The sequence below is a fragment of the Lutra lutra genome, chromosome 11 (genome assembly GCF_902655055.1).
Source record: "Lutra lutra chromosome 11, mLutLut1.2, whole genome shotgun sequence".
In the NCBI taxonomy this organism is placed as follows: Eukaryota; Metazoa; Chordata; class Mammalia; order Carnivora; family Mustelidae; genus Lutra; species Lutra lutra.
In genome coordinates this window covers 36773381-36796963 of record NC_062288.1, presented here as the reverse complement: position 1 = coordinate 36796963, position 23583 = coordinate 36773381, and the positions used below count along the sequence as shown (strand labels likewise).

General features: G+C 39.9%; 1 protein-coding gene and 1 pseudogene across 1 annotated transcript in view; both read left to right on the top strand.

Moving 5' to 3' along the window:
- Window positions 1-23583, top strand: part of CDK6 (cyclin dependent kinase 6) — a 245185-nt gene that overhangs the window by 46824 nt on the left and 174778 nt on the right. The window contains 1 exon segment of the mRNA XM_047694269.1: window positions 19010-19145. Within this exon segment, the coding sequence (XP_047550225.1) occupies window positions 19010-19145 (136 nt within the window).
- Window positions 12277-13311, top strand: LOC125080450 (ubiquitin-like modifier-activating enzyme 5; annotated as a pseudogene).

The following is a 23583-nucleotide window of genomic DNA, read 5'->3' as shown; positions in this document are numbered from 1 at the left end:
TTTATTTTCTCTGTACAACTGCAACAGTCTCCTGACTGGTCTTCTTGCCACTGTTCCCCTCTTACCCATGCGCATCAGAACGAGCCGTTTAAAAATCAGAAGTAGGTAATCTGTTTTCCACAGGATTAAAGTTCCTTATGGCATACAAGGTTTTTCTCTAGTGGGACTTCTTGCTGTCCTCTGTCCACACCGTCTCCTGCCCTTTCTTTACCACTTTCTTGGGCAACTCCTGTGTAAGTTCAGTTGTCACTTCCTCTGTGAACTCTTTCCTACAATTCTGAGTTAGGTGCTCCCTTTATTACTCTTAAAATACCTTGTATATCTCTCTACCTCAGCATTTCCACATTAGTTGATAATTCATCTTTTCATGTCTGCCTGCCCACTAGACTCTGAACAGCTTAAGAAAATGTCTTTCTTCCTTTTATCTTTCTATCCCTAGCACACCCCATACAATGCTAGAAAATAATAAATACTAAGTAAATGTTTGTTGGCCAAAAGCATTTGTTTGGTATTACGACTGGGTGTACAATGTGGAAGGTTTATGGACCAGACCAGGTCTCTGCGAGGCAGGGGACTGGATAAAGGCCTTCTGTGGAAGTTTAGGCAAGAGTGATGGGTACCTGAACTCAGGAAGTAGCAGTGGATAGAGAAACATTTAGGTGGTGGAATTGGTGTTTGGTTAGATTATGAGGTCATGGAAGAACCTAGGATTACTTGAAGGTTTCTGGACTTAGAAAATTGGTTGGTTGGTGGTGTGGTTCACCAACGGGGGTAAGCTGTGTTCTAGACACTTTGAAATTGATGTTGAGAATATTGGTTCAAGGTGTCCAAGAGGTGACTGAGTGTGACATTTGTGGAAAGAACTGTTTTGGAGAGAAAGGCTGGGGATTCTGTAACCTGTAGGTACTATATAAAGTCTTGGCCACGAGGGAGATAATTATCATTTGTTGTTGGCTGTGTCACATAGGTGGTGGTGCATTGGGTGGGAAAAGAATGGGACCATGAGCTTCTAGATACTGGAGGTCCAGATCAAGGAGAAAGAAGCATGTGAAGGTTCTAATTGAAATCCTGGTTGAGTGTCTTACAGTTTCCATCTATCAGATGAAAGTAATAATAACCACTTAATTGGGTTATTAAAGGAATTCAATGAGTTTGCGTGTGAAAAGTCTCAGGTGTGGTCCTAGGCTCACTCTAGGCTCTCATATATGATAGAGAAAAGATTCATGAAAATATTTCTCAGGACCTGGAGATAGTTTCAAAACAGTTTTTCTTAAAGATTACATTGGAGATTATAGTTAACATCTTAAACCTAAAACAATTTAGTTTTAAATAACACTAACTTAGCTTGTATAGTATATGAAAACCATTTTTCCTGTACAGCTCCGTCCACCCCCTTTTAGGCTATTATTGTCACACGTCCCATCTTTATACATTGTACGACCATAGATTGATACTTATTGTCATATACATTTGTCTTTTTAATCATATTAGGGAAAAAAATAGTTCCAAAAAGAAACTACAATAATACTGGCTTTTTAAGTTTTTACCTATGTAGCTAGTTACCTTTGTCAATGTTCTTTCTTTCTTCATGCAGCTTTGAGTAACTCTCCTGTCCTTTCATTTCAACCTGAGGGACTCCCTGTAGCATTTCTTTGACTCCCTCAGTTTTTGTTCATCTGAGCATGTCTTAATTTCACCTTCATTTTTGAAGGATAGTTTGTCTGGATATAGAATGCTTGGTTAACAGCTTTTTCTCTCAGCCTTTAAATGTGTCATCCACTGCCCTCTGTCTTCCATGGTTCTTTTTTTTTTTTTTTTTTTTTTTTTTTTTTTTTTTAATTTATTTGACCAGGGCAGGGGTGGTGCATTGGGGGAAGCCAGAGAGCACAAGCAGGGAAAGGGAGGGCAGAGGGAATAGCAGGCTCCTGGTAGAGTAAGAATCCTGATGCAGAGCTCCATTCCAGAACTCTGGGATCATGACCTGAGCCAAAGGCAGACCCTTAACCGACTGAGCCCCTCAGGCCCCTGTCTTCCGTGGTTCTGATGAGGTGTTGGCTCTTAATGTACTGAATTTCCTTTGTAGGTAGTGAGTAGCTTATCCTTGCTGTTTCCACATTCTTTTTTTGCTTTTTGACAGCTTGATGTATAATGTCTCTCAGTGTGGCTCTCCTAGCCTCACGTTAATGTTCCTAGAAAGCACTCAAAGGATCATAATAATGCAGTCAAATTAAATAAATGATTGTATTTTGTAATAACAATAATGACTACAAATGATCCATTTGTAGAACTGATTGTGTACAACACAATCAGTATATGTGCTTAAAAAGCCAAGAAAATGTTTAATGCATGCTACAGAGAATCCCATTAAAAACTTTTATTTTTAAAAATTGTTTGAGGGCTTACAAGTGGGTAAGAATCAGGTATGAAAAATTCTCACTTATGTGGGTAATTCCCTTACAGAGTCTAAATATGAGTTGTTCCAATGTCTTTGCAAAAGAAATATTGTTCCTTAGGGGACATGTAGTTGGAGCTACATGTACAAATTCTTCTTCTTTAGTTTTTAACTGCTCTCAACATGAAATATTTACCTTATTATATGAAATATTCCTAGAACAAAGATTAAACTCTTAAAACTTTAAAATTAAAATTTTAAAATAAAATTTATATGTAAGCATACTAAATCATAACTTAATATTACACATTTTTACATCTGAACAAAACAACCTAATTTCAGATGCCTAAGTTTGGCAGCTGATAAAGTTGTCAGTTCTTTTAACTTTTCCAACTATGTTCTATTTTCTTACCTTTTAATATAGTTTCCTGATGGTGTCCTTTATTTATAGATTTTTTTTCAGTTCTTTTTTTTTTTTTTAAATATTTTATTTATTTATTTATTTATTTGACACAGAGAGAGAGAGAGAGAACAAGTAAACAGAGCGGCAGGCAGAGGTAGAGGGAGAAGCAGGTTGCCCACTGAGGAGGGTGTCTGACAAGGGGCTCGATTGATCCCAGGACTCTGGGATCATGACCTAAGCCAAAGGAATATACTTCACTGACTGAGCCACACAGGGGCCCCTTTTTTTCAGTTCTTAACACAGTAGTTTTTGGAAATTTGGCTTTAACAGATCTAATTTTTAGAATGTAATATGTTAGAGGGGCCTGGTTGGTTTAGTCGGTTGGCGGGGCCAACTCTTGATTTCAGCTCAGGTCATGATCTCAGGGTCCTGGGATCAAACTCCACATCAGCTCTGTATGTGCTCGCTGGGGAGTCTGTTTGAGGATTCTCCCCCTCTTCCTCTGTCCCTGTGCACATGTGCACGCTCGCTCTCTCTAATAAATAAAAAAAAAATCTTAAAAAAAATAAAATAGAGTGTAAGATGTTAGATGTTAATTTTTATAATGGATTTTTTTTTTTTTTTTAAGAAAAAACACACTTTTGTTATTTTGGTTGCTTATACCTTGTTCTATTAGAAAGGGCACTGGAAAGGGGGTGGGGAAAAAAAAAAAAAGATAGGGCACTGAATTCTTAGTCATGAGACCCAGGTTTCTTACTCCTTCTGTTGCTTTGCCCATCTGCATTCTCTTAGCCTGTGCTTCTTTCTCTGTAAAACAATTGTATGGAACCGGATAATCTGTGAAGTTCCCCATACTTTCAAAATTCCATAATTCTCTCATGTAGGACTTTTCTCTAGTTTCTATGATAAACCCATTAGAGTAATTTAAAGAATTTATGGGGGACGCCTGGGTGGCTCAGTTGGTTAAGCCGCTGCCTTCGGCTCAGGTCATGATCCCAGCGTCCTGGGATCAAGTCCCACATTGGGCTCCTTGCTCAGCGGAAGCCTGCTTCTCCCTCTGCCTCTGCCTGCCACTCTGCCTGTGCTCACTCTGGCAAATAAATAAATAAAATCTAAAAAAAAGAATTTATGGGCTGTCATTGTTTCTCTTTTATATCATGATAATTCTGTTACTTTTGCCCTAACATTTAGCCAGGGATCAGAAAGTAGTTTTATTTTTCCTACAAGCTCTTTTATGGAGTTCTACATATTGGAGAAAGATTAAAATCTCATCCCTTCACTGAGGCAATAATACATACATAGTATTTTTTTCTCCTAGAACCAATTTAAGAACTTACGTTGTTAACATAATTTAATTTTAGAACTTGCCATTTCAGGATTGAGGAGCAGGATTTTGTCAGTAACGCAGAGGAGCAGATTGAAGAAGAGTATGTGAGTGATGGGAGAAAGAAAACTTAAATGAGAAAAGAAGCTTTTATAATTCTTGTTTTTAAAATGATGATTCTTTTTTATTATTAACAATTGATACGCTCTCATTGTAGAAAATCTGGGCAAATAACAGGAAACATAGCTCAGTAAGCTCATCACCCAGAGACAACCACCATTAGCATCTTGATTCATCTTTCAACCATTGTGTATACATACATGCGGAATCAAACTGTACATATTCTTCTGAAACCCTCATTTTCTTTTAATATATTATGAACACCTTTCCAGTTCAGTAAATACGAATCTGAATCATTTTTTTAAAGGCCATATGATCTATACGAATCTATTTACGTATCCATCTATCTTGCTAGATTACTCTCCAGAAAGGTTTTTGTTTGTTTGGTTGTGGTTTTTTTGTGTTGTTTTTACCAATTTGTACTCCCACAGTGATGTGGATCCATTTCACAAACCCTTCCAGATGCTATGCCATTTTATCATTAAAAATTCCTTACCCAGTTTGAGGAACTTAAATTGTGTGTTGCTGATGTTTTCATTTATGTTTCATTAAGTTATTACTGTAGTTTAACATTTTCTCATATGTTTATAGTCCTTTATGTTTCCTTAAAAGGAACTCACTTCGGTGGTTGTTTTATTAGATAAGAACCTAATCCTAAGTACCTGAGTGACTTAGTGCTGGGATAAATTTACTCACCTCATAAGGATGTGATTATGAAAGATTTTTGGCTTATGGTGTTGGTAAAGTTTGGTTAGCTTTCTTCTAAGACCCAGCAGACAGGCTTCAGCACAGACAGCTGCCTAGTTTGGGCTGATTCGTCATTTTTCCTCAAGAGAGGCCCAAAGCTGGAGAACGGGGCTTTTACAGGTCAGAAATGGAGACAGAACTGAATGTTGAAAGTTTTCCAGAATCCAGCACTCTCTCTGACTCAAGCCAGAGCTGTTGACTTTACTTTCAAAAAGATCGTTTAACTCTTGTATTTTTGAGATTAGAATATCTTTTTCTGGCTCTGTTGGGGGAACTGAAGTGGGTCATTTTTCTAACTAGTTAAGGGAAGGATGTAAGAGGGCCTGGGGGATCAATAGTCTTCCACTTTATTTTTCCTGTGAATTTTCTGAACACCTATTGTTTTCAGTCCAGCATGAAAAGCATATACTACTATGTCCAGGTTTACCAGAGGCCTCTGGGGGTTGGCATTAGGCCAGCTCCCATCAGTCAGTGTGCCTCCTGTGCCATAGAGAGGTCTCTGACCCAAGTGCTGCAGAGGCAGGATTGCACCAGTGGTTAGGAAATCCCACTCTGGAACCAGACAGCCTGACTTCATATCCTATCTCCACCACTTATGGTCCCATGCTTTAGGCAAAGTACTGAGCCTCATTCTGGCTGTTTCTTTCCTCCTTTTGTTTCTAAACAGCTTTATTAAGATACACTTTACTATCTACATCAAATTTATCTGTATAAACAATTCAGTGGTTTTTGATCTATTTACTGAGTTGTCCAGCCACCACCATGATCTAATTTTAGACCATTTTTCACCCTGAAAATACCCTGGTACCCATTCATGGTTATTTTCTGTTCCTCTCCTTGCCCCAGCACCTTCAGGCCTAGGCAACCACCAACCCACTTTCAGTCTCCATGGACCTGCCTACTCCGGACCTTTCTTATAAAAGAAATCATGCAATATATGGCCTTCTGTGACCAGCTCTTTTCACTTAGTGTAATCTTTTCAAGGTTTATCCATGCCATACCATGTATCTGTACTTCATTCCTTTTTATTGTCAAATGATACTCTGTTACATGGATATACCACTTTCTCTTTATCCATGCACCCATTGATGGACACGTGGGTGGTTTCTACATTTTTAGCTATTCTGAGTGAGGCTGTGGTGAACATTTGTTTATGTACGTCTGTTTCTTTATTTGTAAAGTGGGCACCATTTCATAGAATTGTTGTGAGGACTGAAAAAGTCCAAATAATGTAGTAGTAGCGAGTAGATAGGGAGCAAACTGACAGTGTTAGTTAATAAATGCAATTTATGAGTGTATGTCCTTGCTTCACCTCAGTGACAGGATTTGGCTTACTCAGGGTGCCATGCTTTCTTTCGTGTCAACATCTCTGAAGATCCTCTCTTTTACTTCACTGCTGACTTCTCCCTGAGTTACAGTTCTGAGAAGTTTAATTCATTTAGTAAACATTTCTTGAACACCTGCTGTCCCAGGTGCTGTGGAGAATTAAAAGAACAGGGTAAACAAGTATGGAGAAGCTTTTCCAGTTAAAGGCTGTCTTTAGTTTGCTAATCTGCAACCTCTGACCTGCCAGGAGGGTTTAGGACTTAGGGCCCCTGAACCCCATTTCTCACCAAATGCTACACGTTTAATGCTACACGTTTGGGAGTCTCTTAATCCTTTCACTCTTGTCATGCCCTTGTTTTGACCGACATATCTATGTTTGTCAAGGGCAAATGGAAGCTGACTGTTGTGGAAGTAAGGCAACTGAGTCTCAGTGCAGAACCAACAGGTAATAGGGTAGTTAGTAGCTCATTCCTGTGCTGTCGTGGGGGTGACCAATGGTGTCTATTCTAATCCCTACGGAGAAGTTCCTAATTTTTTCAATTTGCAGGTTTCTTCTTTTTTGTAGAGTCGACTTTACGTTCTTTTTGAACATACGGAACTATTTTATGTTGGTACTGGACTCAGCAAAAATAATCAGCTCAGCATCGTCTGGCGGCCTGTGTTTTCTGTCTCTTGACTTCGTGTGGATAGTGATTTGCTTGGTGACTTAGAATACACGTGTTGACTATTTTGCCTCTGCCACCATTCTCTGCCCTGTAAGAGAACAAATATGTTTTTATGATTTCCTCATTTGTTTGAGCTCTGAAGTAGTGTTTCCTTTTTCCTATAATAGCATACAGTTAGCCTAACAAAGTGATGCTACTACCTCATTCTTCTCTCTGCCTTTCATTCAGACAAAATGCCTTAGCAGTTCAAAGAACTGTTTGATAACGCAAGAGTGCCTCTGGTGCTTGCTGTGGATTAGGGAAGAAGTTTGGATTCTGTTGCTTAATGTCCATTTCAGGAATTCATCTTGAAAATGAGCAGAGTTGTCCGCAGGCCCCCCTATATGCCCATTAAGATTTCCACAGAGCTTATTTGGGTCCTAATAGTATACCAGTTTTGTCCTGTCATCTGCCGTCATATGGTAGCAGTGTGTTTCCATATATAGGAGTTTTACTGTTTGCTCTGTTTTAAATATTTACTGTCATGCAAGCCTGTATCTTATAAGCTTGCCCAATTTGGGGGATTCCCATTTAACTTGTAAAAAATTTTTTGGTTCACCAGAACCCAATTAGTAGAAACTCTGAATTAGTAGAAACTCAGATTAGTAGAAACTCTGAAGATGAACTAGAAGAATATAAACCACGAAACTTTCTTATGAACACTGTCTTTGAGGCTATAAAGAACCAAGTGATTTAGTAAATCAGAGATGCTGACTTTGCATTCCCTCATAAGATGATGGTAGCCTTGACCTTAGCAGCATGACCAGAGATTTCCCTGCTTTGGAGTTACGATCTGACATTTCACTTGACCCTTGGATTAACATAGGTTTGAATGCATTCATCCACATATATGCAGATTTTTCCCTGTAAATACAGTACTGTAAATGTATTTTCTCTTCCTTATCATTTTCATAATAGCATTTTCTTTGCTATCTTTTTTTTTTTTTTAAATATGGACCATTTCACAGATTTGCCTGTCATCCTTGGATGGGGGCCGATTTTAGTATATGTGCTGCAGAAGCGAATGCCAGCTTACTTTACTTAAAAAAAATTCAGTATGTAATACATATAACACACACAATATGTGTTACTCCACTGTGTTCTCAGTAAGGCATCCAGTCAGCAGTAGACTATTAGAAGTTGAGTTTGGGGGGAATCAAAAGTTACACGTGGATTTTTGACTACAGGGAGGTCAGCCCCCCTAAGCTCTGCATTGCCCAAGGGTCACCTTCCCTGGGCGTGTCCCCTTTTCAGCAGTAGGTAGCGAGGTTGCGTAAATCAGGATTCTAGGAGAACATATCTCATCGGGATGCAGCCTTTAAATTAAACTTTAAATTAAAACTTTATGTTGTTTTTAAATACTTCTCCTTGCCTCCTCACTTCCTCTTAGCCCACTGAGTCCTTTCCTGCTCTAGGTTATATATTCCTAATATGCTGTGAACTCGTCCGTATGTTGTCTTCTGCCTTTCTCTGCCTTTTCTCCACAAAATGCTTCTGCAGTCAGACCAGGAACCTCAAATAGGAATCCTTAGGAGAGATGAATTCGTCTTCTCTGGAGCTGTCAGTTACCCTTGTCCAGTGGACACGTGCCTAGAGGGACAATATAAGGGGAATTGTCCCAGCCAGTCAGGACTGGTTCAGTCACCTAGAGGAAACTACTGCTGTTTATATGCTTGACCTTAATTCATTTTTTCTAATATAATGTAATATGTAATGTAATATGTAATATAATGTAAGACATATTTGAGGTCAGATATTGATGTTTCAAAATAATTTTAATCATTTCAAGATACGTATAAATGTTTTAGGACTATTTTCTTTTTGTAAGTAAGAGAAGCGCAACTCAAACTGGGTAAGTGTGAAAGTGGTGTTACTAGCTAATGTAACGAATGAATCCCGGGTTGTATGGGCACAAGTGGGGCCGGTGCTTAACCACTGTTCTCCAGAATCTCTTGCCTGTCATTTCTCCTCGCTGGCTGTCTGCCCTGTTGGCTGCAGTCCATGGTATGCTCACTAAAGTGGTGGCAAAGACAGCCATCGGCAGCTGCAGGCTTAGATGTTGCCAGTTTGGTAATCCCAGAATAAAGAGAGCTCTACTCTCCCAAAAGTTCTAGTAAAAATCCTGGGACTGATTCACATGGTCCTGCCCATCCCTGAATCAGCCCATGTTACTCACTCTCTAAGGGGAGGTCACATGCCAAGACACACTCTTGTCCCCACAGCCATATTAACGAAGTAGGAAGAGTTCGTCAAAAACAAATGAGGATATGGTTTACAGAAGAGGGAATAGGTGTCAGAAAGGCAGACACCACAGATGTCTACTGAATATTAGAATGCAGAATGAATTTACTTTGATGCTTCATGTTACGTTTATAGATTTTGTTTGGAACTGATATACAGCCGTACACCATTACTTATGGTTGTATGTATCAGTCTTCTCTCCACCAGCTAGATGGTAAAGATCTTAAAGACCATACCCATCTTAGATCTTTTGGAATCTCTAAAACGTACAGTACTATACCTGCATGTGGTAGGTACTCATAAAAGTTTATGGACGCTGTGGAAACGGCAGGTTCCTTCTAGGAGCATTTTCATTATTGTTGGTGGCAAATACCTCTGGAGTTAATACCATTCAGTGTTGGTTTAGAACAAGTGCACACACAGCCCATTTAATGAGCAAGTGGAGAACACCCTGGCCAGTATCCAGCCGCATAGGGCAAGCAGGATGCGTGAACGTAACCTTGGGTGCATGCAAGCTATAGGCACAGAATGTGCTCCGTGGACTATAGAGAAAGATAAAAAAGAATTCTTTTCAATTCCAAAGACTGGCTGTAGTTCAAATAAAATTTTGTTTAGCGCCCTTAGGCAGCTGTGCCAGACATCTCTCAGCTCTTGAACTATTTGATGTCCAAACATTCAAGACTATGAAAAAAAAGTGACAGGAAAAAAATCCTCATAGAACTTCCTGTGACAGGTCAAAGTTTAATCACAGCAAATAATGCAGATTTCCCTTTTATTATAACCACAGCAGAAAGGCAGGTCTTGTGTTTACAAAGCATGTTGTTTGGGAGACCTCTGTAAATTGTAATCTTTGGAAATCCCAAGCCTGTTGGATGTAATCCCGTCCATTAGATGAAGGCAGCTTGCCTATGCCACAAAGATCCAGAACAGCAAGTTAAATGGAAAATATGAACAGGAAGCAGTCATTAAGAATTACAATGGGTAGGATGCAGAGTTAATTCACGGAGATATTTTGTTATGAGATAATGACATCACTAGGACAGCTGGAAAGCTGAGGGCTGTGAGGGGTCAGGACTATAGAGACAGGGAGAGAACTCAACTTTATGGGAGAGTTAGGGGCTGGGCTGGCTTAATTGTGAGACGGTAATGACCTAGCTGGCTTTTTTGGATTGCGTTTTTCATAGCTCAGCTGGGTTCGGAGACTTAGTGAATGCTGAGAACAACTTTTCACTTCTGAACATTCCCTTGGATCACAGAAAGCTAAGCTCTCATGGTTGCATATCGAATGGTGGTTTTGAATTCCTCTGAAAGTCATCTGAGATATTTTGTTCACATTCAACGCAGTGCGAATGTATTTTGCTTATGGAACTGCAGTCATGTAATCACTGAAATGGTATTTTTGTCAGTTTACTGAATAGCCAAAAAAAAAAAAAAAAAGTTTTCGAAAGTCTCAAGATGTTGGTCAACACAAGGAATCATAGTTAAAGTTACTTTCCAGTCTTTCTGTTCAGATGTTCAGACCTGTCTGGCTCTTTTGTTTTGCAAGTGTAGGGGTTCTAGGCAGCCTGGCCACATTCCTCATTGATTTTATATAAATATATTACAGATTGTTAACCTCCTGCCAAATACCAGGGATTTCAGTTCTTGCTTTAGCTCAGTTGCTTTATGTGAGACTTATTTGTTATATTAAAACATCTATGTCCTCTTTATTGCCCACCACATGGACTGTTATTTATTTGATTTGGGGTAATTCCAGAGGGAGTCATTGTAGACAATAAAGCATCATAAATATTATGTTCTAAAATTCCTCAGATGAATACAGGCCTTTCCTGCTATTTGGAAGTAGAATGTTCCTGTGAAAGCTTTTGTAGGCTGAAATGGTGTAAAGTGAAGAATCAATTACCATTAATTTGTGTGGAAAGTCTTTTGAGTGTTCCCAGAACCTCTCTTGGGTTTTCTGATACCTTAGGACACATCTTGCTAACGGGTGCACAAAATAAATCAAGATAAAGCACAGATGCTCAGAGAGAGCCTCCAAAAGCTAAGGTGACTTGATGCCCTGAGGCTGAGTATCCTTGTGTAGAAGGAGTCTGAGGGTGTCCCCTGTTCACTGTTTGCAGTGCATGCTGCCTCTGTGAAGGCTCACATATTGAGTGCTATTTTCAATTTTCTCCTTTTTTCCTAAAAGCAAAAACCCTCTGAGATTTCTTCAGTTAGTGAGAACAGGTGTACTAATGTAGGACTTTGGTAAAAAAGTAAAAGGGTAGTGGCGTGCACTTTCAAAGACTGGGGATATCTGTATTTATAATCATTGACTCAGAATGCATTTCCTACACATAATATAGTGTAAACTATATAGACTAATATAACTTTTTTTTTTTTTTTTTTTACAATGATAGTATTCACTAAACATGTCAGACTGGATCTTGTACATTAGCATAGAGCAGCATTTTCCAAAATGTCTTCAGTGAAGTCGTGGCTCTGTAAGGGGTTAACCATCAGCACTGGAGCCAAAAAAGACGGGTGTCCTACGGGTCCTCCCAGGACCTCTCCTTCCCTTGATGTCACTTGGGAATTTCTAAGGAGAAAGTAATATGCTGCATTTTCCTAATGAAATTCATACCTGTATCCTAACCGGCTGAAAAGGCAACCCTGCAGGGCCGCCGGCTCCAGACACTGATGACCCTGGCCCTGCTGTGGCCCATCTCTCAAGACCTGATAGAGGAAGGAGGCTCAGAGGGTTTGTTTTGGGGGGAGCGATGGCTGCGGGGCACCGGAGGTAGGGTGGGAGGCCTGCGGGAGCGGCAGAGACCTGGGAGCACTTTCCCAGGGTTCAGCGCCAGGAAAGCGGCGGCCAGAGTCCCAGCCACGGCTGAATCTGGGGAGCGAGTGGTCACAGCGGTGGGCCCAGGAGCTGGAGTGGGGAGCCCACCCAGGAGAGAAGTTGGTAGGCTGTGGGCGGCCTTCTCATCAAGAAGCTGGGCCCAGAGGCCCCTACAGAACCCCTACAGGGTTCCTGATGGCGCTGAGCCGAATGGGAATTGGAATGGACTGCGGGGAGGAAATCTGTACCCTTGCTGTAGCGATAGTAGGTGTTGGCAGAGTTGTGTGACCGCTGAGGTGGCCTCGCTACATTGCTACTCTTTGGCCACGACAAGGAGGAGCTGGCCAGTATGAATAAACCTTTCTTCCAACCTGTCCTTCCAATCAAGCAGGATTAAGTGAAGTTCAAGCAGCAGTATATGCTTTGAGGAACATTAACCCTGATGTTCTTTAGGAATTAGACAACTACAGTATAACCCCAGTAGAAGACCTTCAGCATTGCATGGGTAAGAATAAGTAATGGCGGATGAGAAGAGGGGAAACGCCTTGACCCAGTTTTTAGCTGTGGGGACAGTTTGGAAGCTTGGATGACAATAAACATGGCTTGTAATGAACTTGGGCAAACGTGGCTAGAGTCTGGGGTCAGTGAAAATGCAGCTTCAGGGCATATACAGCTTATAATTCCTGGAGAATCTACTTGTTTGGCATGGGCTCCACCAAATTGCTATAAATACTGATGAAAAGACCTTCAGATGAGATGGTGCTGTGCAGCCGGTCTTCCCGCCACTTTCGGCATAGTTGCTGGGATCTTGGTGCAAAATGTGTTAAAAGTTTCTCTTAAAGTTTGGTACTGTGAGTTTTTACCTTGGATATTATGCAGTGCACGATTCTTTTCCCTTCTGGGTCCGTGAAGCCAAATCCTTAGTGTGTTGACGGAAATTGCAGGAAGCAACAGGAAGACTACAAGAACAGAAGGTTGTTCAAGAAGAGCAAGAGATAATAGGTGAAGACAATGGTTGAGGTATTGAGTTGGTATCTGAGGTGTCAGAAGAGGAATTGCACAATTCTTCAGGCCCAGTTCCCAACTTACCTGAAGGACTGACCTTGCCATATACAATTCCCAAAAAGCAAGAAGGTTCTATACCTGAGGTAACTGTGGAACTGAGGTAACTGTAACTGTGATTCTGGTGAAAGCTTGAAAGACATCGTGGCCAAGATGAAGAATATGTAGATAATGGACTGAACTGTATTTTAGTTCCCAAGTTTAAACCCGTTCCCTTGCCATTTAAAAAAATCATTTAAAAACTGGCAAAGCTTAGGGCAACATGAACTGATACATAGTCTTCACAAAATCGTTACACTTTTCCAAAATACTGTGTTACTTGTTGCTTTCTCCCTTCATCTAAATCAGTAATTCCCCTAAAACTCATGTTTCATTCTAGTTAAGAACACTTGAAAACTTCGTAGTTGAAATATTTGTGCCTTTTGGAAGGGGCGGGAAGAAATGACCAATTTGATGCCATATTCCTTTTCCTTCCAGTAATCCTTTGTGGCCTGGTACTTGAGGCATGGGCAATAAAGTAGTATGTGGTTCTCAAATACAGGGAAAGGACAGGAGCTACAACCTGTTGATGAGAGCTACCAGGCATCTGTTCAGTGTATGTAGAATCACTCTCTACAAGAAAACTGTCTACTACTATTAACTTAGTTAGCAGTGAATTTAAAATAGTTAACCTGTAAAATAAAAATATCCTCTCAAATGTTACCTGGTGAAGTAAATGCTGAAGTAAAGTCACTGGAAAAGTTTATAAACCTGTGAATTATATCAAAATAAGACAAAGGCAAACAAAAGGAAACTCTCTTCACAGAAAAATGGAGAAAGGTACTTTTGGGAAGTACAAATTACATTTCTGCACTGGCAGAAGAAAAGAAATCATTGCACCTGTGGAATATGTATCTGGAGTCACTGTACTTTATTGAGGAGCAAGGAATAAATTTAGGGTAAGATCATTTAGTTTATACCCATCATGTGAGCTACCTTTAGGATATTTCATTTAAATTTGATTCCTAGATAATTCGATAGTACTTTAGTGGAGACATAGAAGAGACCTAAATTACCTATGCAGTGAGTGACATGTATTTAGTCACTGCAAGTGTCATTTACCCTGATCATGATCACTAAATTATAAATTGGTAAACTGCTTTTCTCTGGGGTTGCATACAGATAAAAGCTTAGAGAACCTTGGTAAACAATGGTTAGGAGACCAATAAAAAACATGCATGTGTAACCATTATCAGTAGGATGTGACTATGCCGTGGTAATCTTCTATTTTGATGATTTCTTTTTTTTTGCTTTCAAGATGTGAATGTCAAATTGTATCTGTAGAGAAGAAGTGTTAGTACAAAATGAAAACTACGATCTCCGCTTGTAAAATAAAGTTCTAAAATCTGATCTCAGAATGCCCACCCTCCAAAATAATAGCACCTTAAAAAAATCAAAAGAATTGGGGTGCCTGGTGGCTCAGTGGGTTAAAGCCTCTGCCTTCGGCCCAGGTCATGATCCCAGGGTCCTGGGATCAAGCCCCACATCGGGCTGTCTGCTCCACAGGGAGCCTACTTCCTCTTCTCTCTCTGCCTGCCTCTCTGCCTACTTGTGATCTCTGTCTGTCAAATAAATAAATAAAATCTTAAAAAAAAAATCAAAAGAATTGGCTCCTTGAACCAGCGTGAGCCACTTCTACCTAACACCATTTTTTTTTTGTAACCTTGAAGAATAAAACAATTAAATACATTAAAATTTATACAGGAATGTTGTATGCTATGTATGCACAGTCACACATACCTCTTTAAAATTCCACATTTTGTTTCTTTTATTTTTTTTTAAAGATTTTATTTATTTACTTGACAGAGAGAGAGAGATATCACAAGTAGCAGAGAGGCAGGCAGAGAGAGAGAGGGAAGCAGGCTCCCCGCTGAGCAGAGAGCCCGATGTGGGGCTCCATCCCAGGACCCTGAGACCATGACCTGAGCCGAAGGCAGAGGCTTAACCCACTGAGCCACCCAGGTGCCCCAAAATTCCACATTTTAAAAATTGCCAGTTAGGGGCACCTGGGTGGCTCAATCAGTTAAGCCTCTGCCTTCGGCTCAGGTCATGATTCCAGGGTTCTGGGATGGAGCCCCGCATCGGGCTCCCTGCTTAGCAGGGAGTTTTCCCTTTCCCTCACCCCTCCCTGTGCTCCTGTATGCGCTCTCTTGTTCACTCTCTCAAATAAATAAAATCTTTTTAAAAATTGCCCGTTAAAATTAGTGTCTTTTTTCCATGGCTTATCGTCACGAGCAATGGGCAATGGTTTCCATGAGCTCACCTCTGCCCGTCTCACGTGTGGAGTCCAGTTGCCTTAGGTACCATCAGTGAGTCTTCATATTTTGAAGAGAATAATACAACTTTGAGGAAAGTAAGTTGGGTGGGTTAGATGTTATTCTTGAATTGTGTCACACGAACAGTAAAATGAAGCAACAGAGCCTGCTGCCACCGCGGTTAGGTAACAACAACGGTTTGGAAGCAGGCTACCTTTTGGTTCAGAAGCATTTTATGATTATTTTATATCCAGTTATGTCCCCGTCCAACTTTTTCTTTTCTTCTGGAAATTACTGAAATGTCATATATTTAAAACTGTAAGTGCAGGAAAAATTGGAGTTGCTAAAATCAGTGTTGCCCTGAGGCAGTGGTTAAAAAAAATATTTTTTTTCATGAAGGAAATGTATTAATTATAGTGGAAACATTTTAAAAGGAACATTTAAGAAGCACTACTGTAGTGCTGCAGTTCCGTGTTTGTGTTTGAATTTAGTACATGTCATTTTTGATTCACTGTGGTTTTATCTCATTTACAAAAATAGAAGTAACCTATAGAAAAAAGCTTGGTGATTGTGGAACTGCTTTTTCTCCTGCAAAAGGAAGGAAAAAGGCGAAGCTGGCAAAGTATGTGGGTTTTATAATGGAAAGAAGATGGTTCAAAGGAGCCCATGAATAAATGGTAGTTCTCTCACTTTACCAAACTGATGGAGTTATTTTGATAAACTTCCCAAGTGGCGAATTCATCCATGATGGCAGTCATCACTGTCACAGTATGGCACTCACATGATTAATGGCATTATTGTCAATAAATTTAGTAAGAGTTTTTGCTTTATCAGAATAGTTTTCCAGAATAAGTCCATTAGTGACATCAGAAGACTCTGGGATTTCAAAAAAATCAAGTTTAGAAGTAGTTGATTAAAACTTAGAAATAAGGGTGCTTGGGTGGCTCTATCGGTTAAGCATCTGCCTTTCGCTCAGGTCATGATTGCAGGGTCCTGGGATCAATCCCCACATCGGGCTCTCTGATCACCAGGCAGTCTGCTTCTCCCTCTGCCTACATAAAAAAAATTTTTTTTAAAGATTTTATTTTTATTTTATTTGACAGACAGAGATTACAAGGAGGCAGAGAGGCAGGCAGAGAGAGAGAGGAGGAAGCAGACTCCCTGCTGAACAGAGAGTCCGATGCGGGGCTCGATCCCAGGACCCCGGGATCATGACCCGAGCCGAAGGCAGAGGCTTTAACCCACTGAGCCACCCAGGTGCCCCCTACATAAAATCTTAAAAAAAAATTTTTTTTTTTTTATAATAAAACTTAGAAATCAGGCACTTGGATGAGTCAGTCAGTTGGGCATCCAATTCGTGGTTTTAGCTCAGGTCATCATCTTCCAGTCCTGGGATCCACCCCAGTCGGGCTCCACTCTGCTTAAGATTCTCTCTCCCTCTATTTCCCCCTGCCCCTCTCCCCCTGCTCCCAGGCCTGTGTGCACACTTGCTCTCTCCCTCTCAAATAAATACTAAAATGAAAACTTTAAAACTTAGAAATCAGGGCACCTAGGTAGCTCAGTCGGCTAAGCAGCTGCCTTTGGTTCAGGTCATAGTCCTGGGGGTACTGGGACCCAGCCCTGCGTCAGGCTCCTAGCTCAACAGGGAATCTGCCTCTCTCTTTCCCCGCCCCTCCACGCAGCTTGTGCTCTTTCTCTTGCTTGTGCTCTCTCAAATAAATAACTAAAACAAAAACAAAAACTTAGAAATCAGAGTATTTTTTTTTAAGATTTTATGTATTTATTTGTCAGAGAGAAAGAGATAGCACAAACAAGGGAGTGGCAGGCAGAGGGAGAGGAAGAAGCAGCCTCCCCGCTGAGCAAGGAGCCCAATGTAGGATTTGATCCCAGAACCCTGGGATCATGACCTGAGCTGAAGGCAGCCGCTTAACCAATTGAGCCAAAATCAGCATATTTAGAAGTAGATAAACGTGAGAAGAAATTCAGTTGATCTTGATTGATTTTAGTGGAGTTGTAGAACTCTTCCCAACTGCCCATCATTAAAGAGTAGCGTGGATCTGGCTGTGAAGTGTGTGTGGTTGGTGGTGGTGTTCATCCCACAAGACTTAATGATAGTGTTCTTTAGTTTATTTTACAGTTTAATTTAAATTCACAGAAAAGTACCAAATGTTGTGGGGCCCCATTTAGCCCAGAAATGCAGTGGGGTGACATGGTGAACCAGCTTGGCATTAAGAATTCAACAGAGGTAATATACAAAGTACATAATTGAGAGTCAACCCTGCATTCTAGTGACGGGTTATGTGCACATTTATGGTTAGTTTCTTTGAAGAGAAAGAGTGTTTATTCGGTTTTTAAAAATGAAAGAAAAGACTAAGAATAGCATTTTATTAGCCTTAGTATTTATATTACATTCTTGTCAAATTTACTTACAGCTTGGGGCGCCTGGGTGGCTCAGTGGGTTAAGCCGCTACCTTCGGCTCAGGTCATGATCTCAGGGTCCTGGGATCGAGTCCCGCATCGGGCTCTCTGCTCAGCAGGGAGCCTGCTTCCCTCTCTCTCTCTCTCTCTCTCTCTCTGCCTGCCTCTCTGTCTACTTGTGATCTCTCTCTCTGTCAAATAAATAAATAAAATCTTTAAAAAAAAATTTTACTTACAGCTTGTTTACAGGTGGTTTGTTTAATTATTCAAACGTGGTGAGCGTCTCATGTGCTGGATAGTGTACTGTCTGTGGTTCAAAGTAAAGAAGAATTGTCCTTGGGCTTGCAAATGCTCTCGACTACTGACAGCTTTGCTTTTAAAAACTTGAGTTTTGACTTAGTCGTGGAATTGTATGGAAGACATTAGATTCGCCCATCCGAACTTAATTATAAAGTCTGTTAATCAGTCTTTATTATTTAAGGGTAATGTAGTTTGTTAATGCAGTTTCAAATACCGCCTCTCTCCCGCAGAAAATGTTAAAATTTCAGTTTTCATTAGCATGCTATTTGGAATTTTTTAAACCAAGTATTTATGCCCTTTCCAGGGAAATGATTTGGTTCACCAGAATGAGAAGTCTCTCTTAGAAATAATCCAAATTTCTCTGTATTTCATCATCCTCATTTTCATAGGCCTGATTGTGACACCTTAAATTCCAGAAAAATCTTCATCGCAGAACCCAGCAACTCCGAAGAATGCTTAATCTGTCCCTTTAATAATTCTTGAACTGTGTGCGAAAAAGAACCCTATTTTTCCTAGACTGCAGTTTTTTAAGCTATCTCCATTGGCAAGTTGTATGTAAGTAAGGTCTTAACTAAGGAAACTCTCCAGGCAAACATTCCTATGCTCCAGTCATGTTGTTTTCTCTTTGCTGCTATGGATTTTGTCATCACTTAACCAAGTGCTTCTCTCCTGAATCTCAGATTACTTTTAGAGTATCAGATCCCATGAGGTATCCTTACATATCACAGTGATCAACACTGCCGGGTTTTTTTTTTTCGTATTGTATGACGGAATTGCAGGATATATGTAAGATGTACAAGTTACTTCTTTGCCTGTTGTCACTGACTTAATATCTCTTTCTTTTTTTCTTTTAGGTTGTTTGATGTATGCACAGTGTCACGAACAGACAGAGAAACCAAACTGACATTAGTGTTCGAACATGTCGATCAAGACTTGACCACTTACTTGGATAAAGTCCCGGAGCCTGGCGTGCCCACTGAAACCATAAAGGTACCAAGAATCATCTCTCTGCTTGATTAAATAGTCACACTATTATAGTCCATTACTCAGTCGCATTTCTTTCCTATGAAGATTGCCAGGGGGTGCCTAGCTGGTTCGGTCAGTGGAGCATGTGACTCTTGATCTCAGGGTCTCAGGGTGTAGAGCTTACTCTAAAAAAAAAAAAAATATTGCAAGAATTAGAGCTTTTGGAACTCTGTAGATAATTAAATGTACCAGCTAAGTGAGATGTTCAAAGAATGAGGTATATTCTAGCTCATTAATTATAGAGCTGAGTGAAAAAACCTTTGTGGTGTTAATACATATTAAAATTTTTGAAAAGTATCTCTATGTACATTATCTGGCCCTAATCTTAGAAGGTATAGTGTCATAAATATAGCTCAGTCTTTTTCTGATCGTTCACAGATTCTGAGGGACATAATTTGAAACTTCGCCTTGAGCACGTTGCATATTGTAATTGTATAATGACTCCAGGACGTAAATTATACTGTGTAAATCTGAAATACTGGTTCTTAGACCCTTGGTTCTCCATTTTTTTTTCTCACTCATGAAACACTTAGAGGAAGCCTCAGTGCCAGGTACGGTTCTAAACCCTTGGGATGCAGGAATGACTTAAGACTCCTTAGAGATCATCCAGAAGTTCTTTCTTCCTTCAACCCTAGCGGGAAAACCTACTTAGGAAGTTTTGTTGGTCATACTTCCGTCCTGCTTAATGGAACTTTCCAGTATATCTCTTGGATCAGTGAGTGTCGTGGGTGGGCGGGTCTTTAAGATGACCTTTTCATTTATGTGTATTAGGTGACTTAATGAAACAGGCCCCTTACCTAATCATTCCATGTTTAGAAATGGGTTCTAAAATTCAGCATCATTTTAGATAAGAGGTAATAGCTGGAAATACTTTATGTGGAAATACGTTTATGGAAATACTTGACTTCTAGTGATAGCAAGGTGGTGTGTTCAGATGCTGACACATTTAGAACTTGATGCTGAATGATTTGTTCCTTGGTTTTACGTTGATAAAGGATTTATGTTCCCATCTGCCTTTCATAAAAGAATATGATGCTCAGTAGTGTGCACTCGTCTCTTCCTGAGCAGTTTTAGGGACTTAAAGGCCCTTTAAGTGTGGGAATTCCTGGAGCGCCTGGGTGACTCAGTCGGTTAAATGTCCGATTCTTGATTTCCGCTCAGGTCATGATATCAGGGTCATGAGATCAAGCCCTGCGCTCAGCATGGAATCCACTTGAGATTAATCTGCCCCTTCCCCCCACCCCTTGCCGGCTCACGTGCATGCGCTCTCTCTCTCTCTCTAAATGAATAAAATCTTAAAAAAAAAATGTAGGTATTCCTTCTTACCTGTCTTGGCCCTCTTCTCCTCTATCCCTGCATCCCTCTTTCCTCTCACTTTCTTTCCAGTGTGGCTTCAGTGCTTTCCTCTATGAGTTTGTCTGAAACCCTATGTTCATCCCACAGGGCAGAGTCCCTTTTCGTGGACTCTGTTACCTGCCAAGTTAGACTCTGTGTGGTTCATGATTTCTTACCTGTGTCATCTTCCTTCTCACGGTCATTTCTTTGCTTTCCCCCCCACACCAATAACTATCTGCTGAACTACCAGGCCCACCCAAGATAGTTTTTGATCAACTTTCACAGCTGGATGTAATCTCATTGGTCTTAACAGCGCTTGTTCTACACATCTCCCCCTTTTGGTCCTGTTTTCTACCTTTAATTGTGATTATTTATGTCCATATTCATTCATCTTTGTATCCTGACAGTCGCTACACAATGAGTTTTACACATAGGTACTCAGTAGGTAAGACACATTGACAGCCTTTCTTCAGATGTAATTACTTCAAAATTATTTTTAGGAGGGCAGGAGGGGGAAATAATGCTGGTTATCAGAAGGTTCTGATAAGATGAACTGTTAAAAGTATTTCCAAGGGGGCGACTGGGTGGCTCAGTGGGTTAAGCCTCTGCCTTCAGCTCAGGTCATGATCCCAGGGTGTTGGGATCGAGCCCCGCATAGGGCTCTTTGCTCATCGGGGAGCCTGCTTCCTCCTCTCTCTCTGCCTGCCTCTCTGCCTACTTGTGATCTCTCTCTCTGTCCAATAAATAAATAAAATCTTAAAAAAAAAAAAAAGTATTTCCAAGTTTTTCATCCATCTCCTGGGAAAGGAAATGTCACTCATTCTGTATTGAACAGGAAATTCTTCCAGAGTGTCTTAAATTTCTTCAGCCTTTAGGGGTAATACCCCCACTGATCATATAGGGACCAAGTTTGCTGGTAGAGGTGGAGGTGGAGGCAAGGGGGTCTGGTTATTTAAGGTTAGTGTTTAATGGTATATTGATGCTTTCATAGTGAATTATGAAATACTTTAGGCAATTAATGTAGATGTCAATGGTTAATTGAACATTTTCCTAACTTAAAGGCTAATCAAAAGATCTCTTTTGTCTTCATCTTTAACTTTTTTTTTTTTTTAAATTTTTTTTTATTTTTTTCTCTAACTTTTTTTTTTTAAATATTTTATTTATTTATTTGAGAGAGAGAGAAACAGTGAGAGAGAACATGAGCGAGGAGAAGGTCAGAGGGAGAAGCAGACTCCCCGTGGAGCCAGGAGCCCGATTCGGAACTCGATCCCGGGACTCCAGGATCATGACTTGGGCTGAAGGCAGTTGCCTAACCAACTGAGCCACCCAGGCGCCCTTTTTGTTTTTTTTTTTTTAATATTTTATTTATTTATTTGAGAGAGAGAGAAACAGTGAGAGAGAGCATGAGCGAGGAGAATTCATCTTTAACTTTTAAAAATTTTCTGAACTATACTATGCTAATCTGCTTTTCTACCTTATCAAATTTAAGAGTTTTCAAAGTAATTTGAGTGTTTGTGATCTGGTGAGGTCATTATTTAAAACCTGAATAATCATGGTAAAAGCACTATAAAACCATTAGATGTATAGTTTTAGGCCTTATATGGAAATGATACAAAATTATTTTTAGTAAAAACTTGTATTTTTGTTCTTGTGATTGATTTCTTTTTTAAAGAGTTGGTATATAGGGGAGCCTGGGTAGCTCAGTCAGTTAAGCATCTGCCTTTGGCTCAGGTCGTGATCCCAGGGTCCTGAGACTGAGTCCTGCATCAGGCTCCCTGCTCAGTGTGGAGTCTGCTTCTCCCTCTGCCTGCTTCTCCCCCTGCTTGTGCTTGCTCTCTCTTTCTGTCTCTGACAAATAAACAAATAAAATCTTTAAAAAAAAAAAAAAGAGTTGGTATACAGGATAAACATCTGCTAAGGAGGAGGTTCTGGTTAGTTGGGGTTCTGGTTAATTCAATTTGGTAAGGACTCAGTCAGAAAACAGAAAATATTTTGTTATATAGACTTATTTATAGGCAATCTCAATAACTAGATAACTAAATCAAGAGAATATTGCTTTTATGAACAACCTATTGGGAACACAGTCGGATTCTTACATAGAATGTTTTGTTGTAGTAAGAGTTTTTCTGAGTATATTGGTACAAATATTTATTGAATATTTAAGGAGAGTTTTGTGCCAGCCTTTGGGGAACAACAAAAATGAATTAGCCAAGAAGCTTACTCTGTACCCAGAAACATGCAGTACACATTTTCTTATGGTTATTTCAATAGTTTAGGGAGTGTTTACAGGTAAAAAGAAGAAAAAAAAAAAAAACAAGACTCACTCACAAATGAGCACCGTCTACAGCTGATTCTTTGTATTATGGTACCAAAATATTTTCTAAAATGTTCTTTAAAAATGTGGATATTAGTACTGACATAGTCTTACAAGTGTCAGAACATGCCATACTGTAAAATAATCATAAATATGCAAGAAAATCTTAACATGAAATAAATATAAAACAGAAATCAAGAAAAGACCTCCTGTAAGATCATTTAGGGTAAGGGAGTTTTCCTCAACACTCTGTCCTCTACCACGTTTTCTAGAGCACTGTTTACCTGTTACCCACTTAAGTTCAGGATACTCTGGTGCCCGCTCAGGACATAAATTACAGGAGGTGAGCAGTACTTGGATAAAACTGAAATGTTCTGTGGTCTCTGACTAGGTACGATAGAGGTCAAATCTTTTTGCTTAGTATTTTCATGAACAAAATAGTTTGTTAGAAAAGAACCCAGGATGGGCTTATGCGATGTGCTTATTACATAGATCACATAACAATTTTTCAAATTCTTTTAAATACCATTTGTTAACAACAACAACAAAAAGGGAAAAACACCCTGGAGCCCTACGTATTTGTGAAGGTTGATAGTTGGGTGAACTCACAGGGAAGATCTTGCAATGACTACGTGGTATTCACGTTAGGCTTTGATAAAGTAAGTGAAGTGTGGTAGAGGCCTGAACGGGAACTTGCCATTGAGAATAAAATCATGGGTGGTTCTTCCCAACATTTTAAAATACACTGTATTA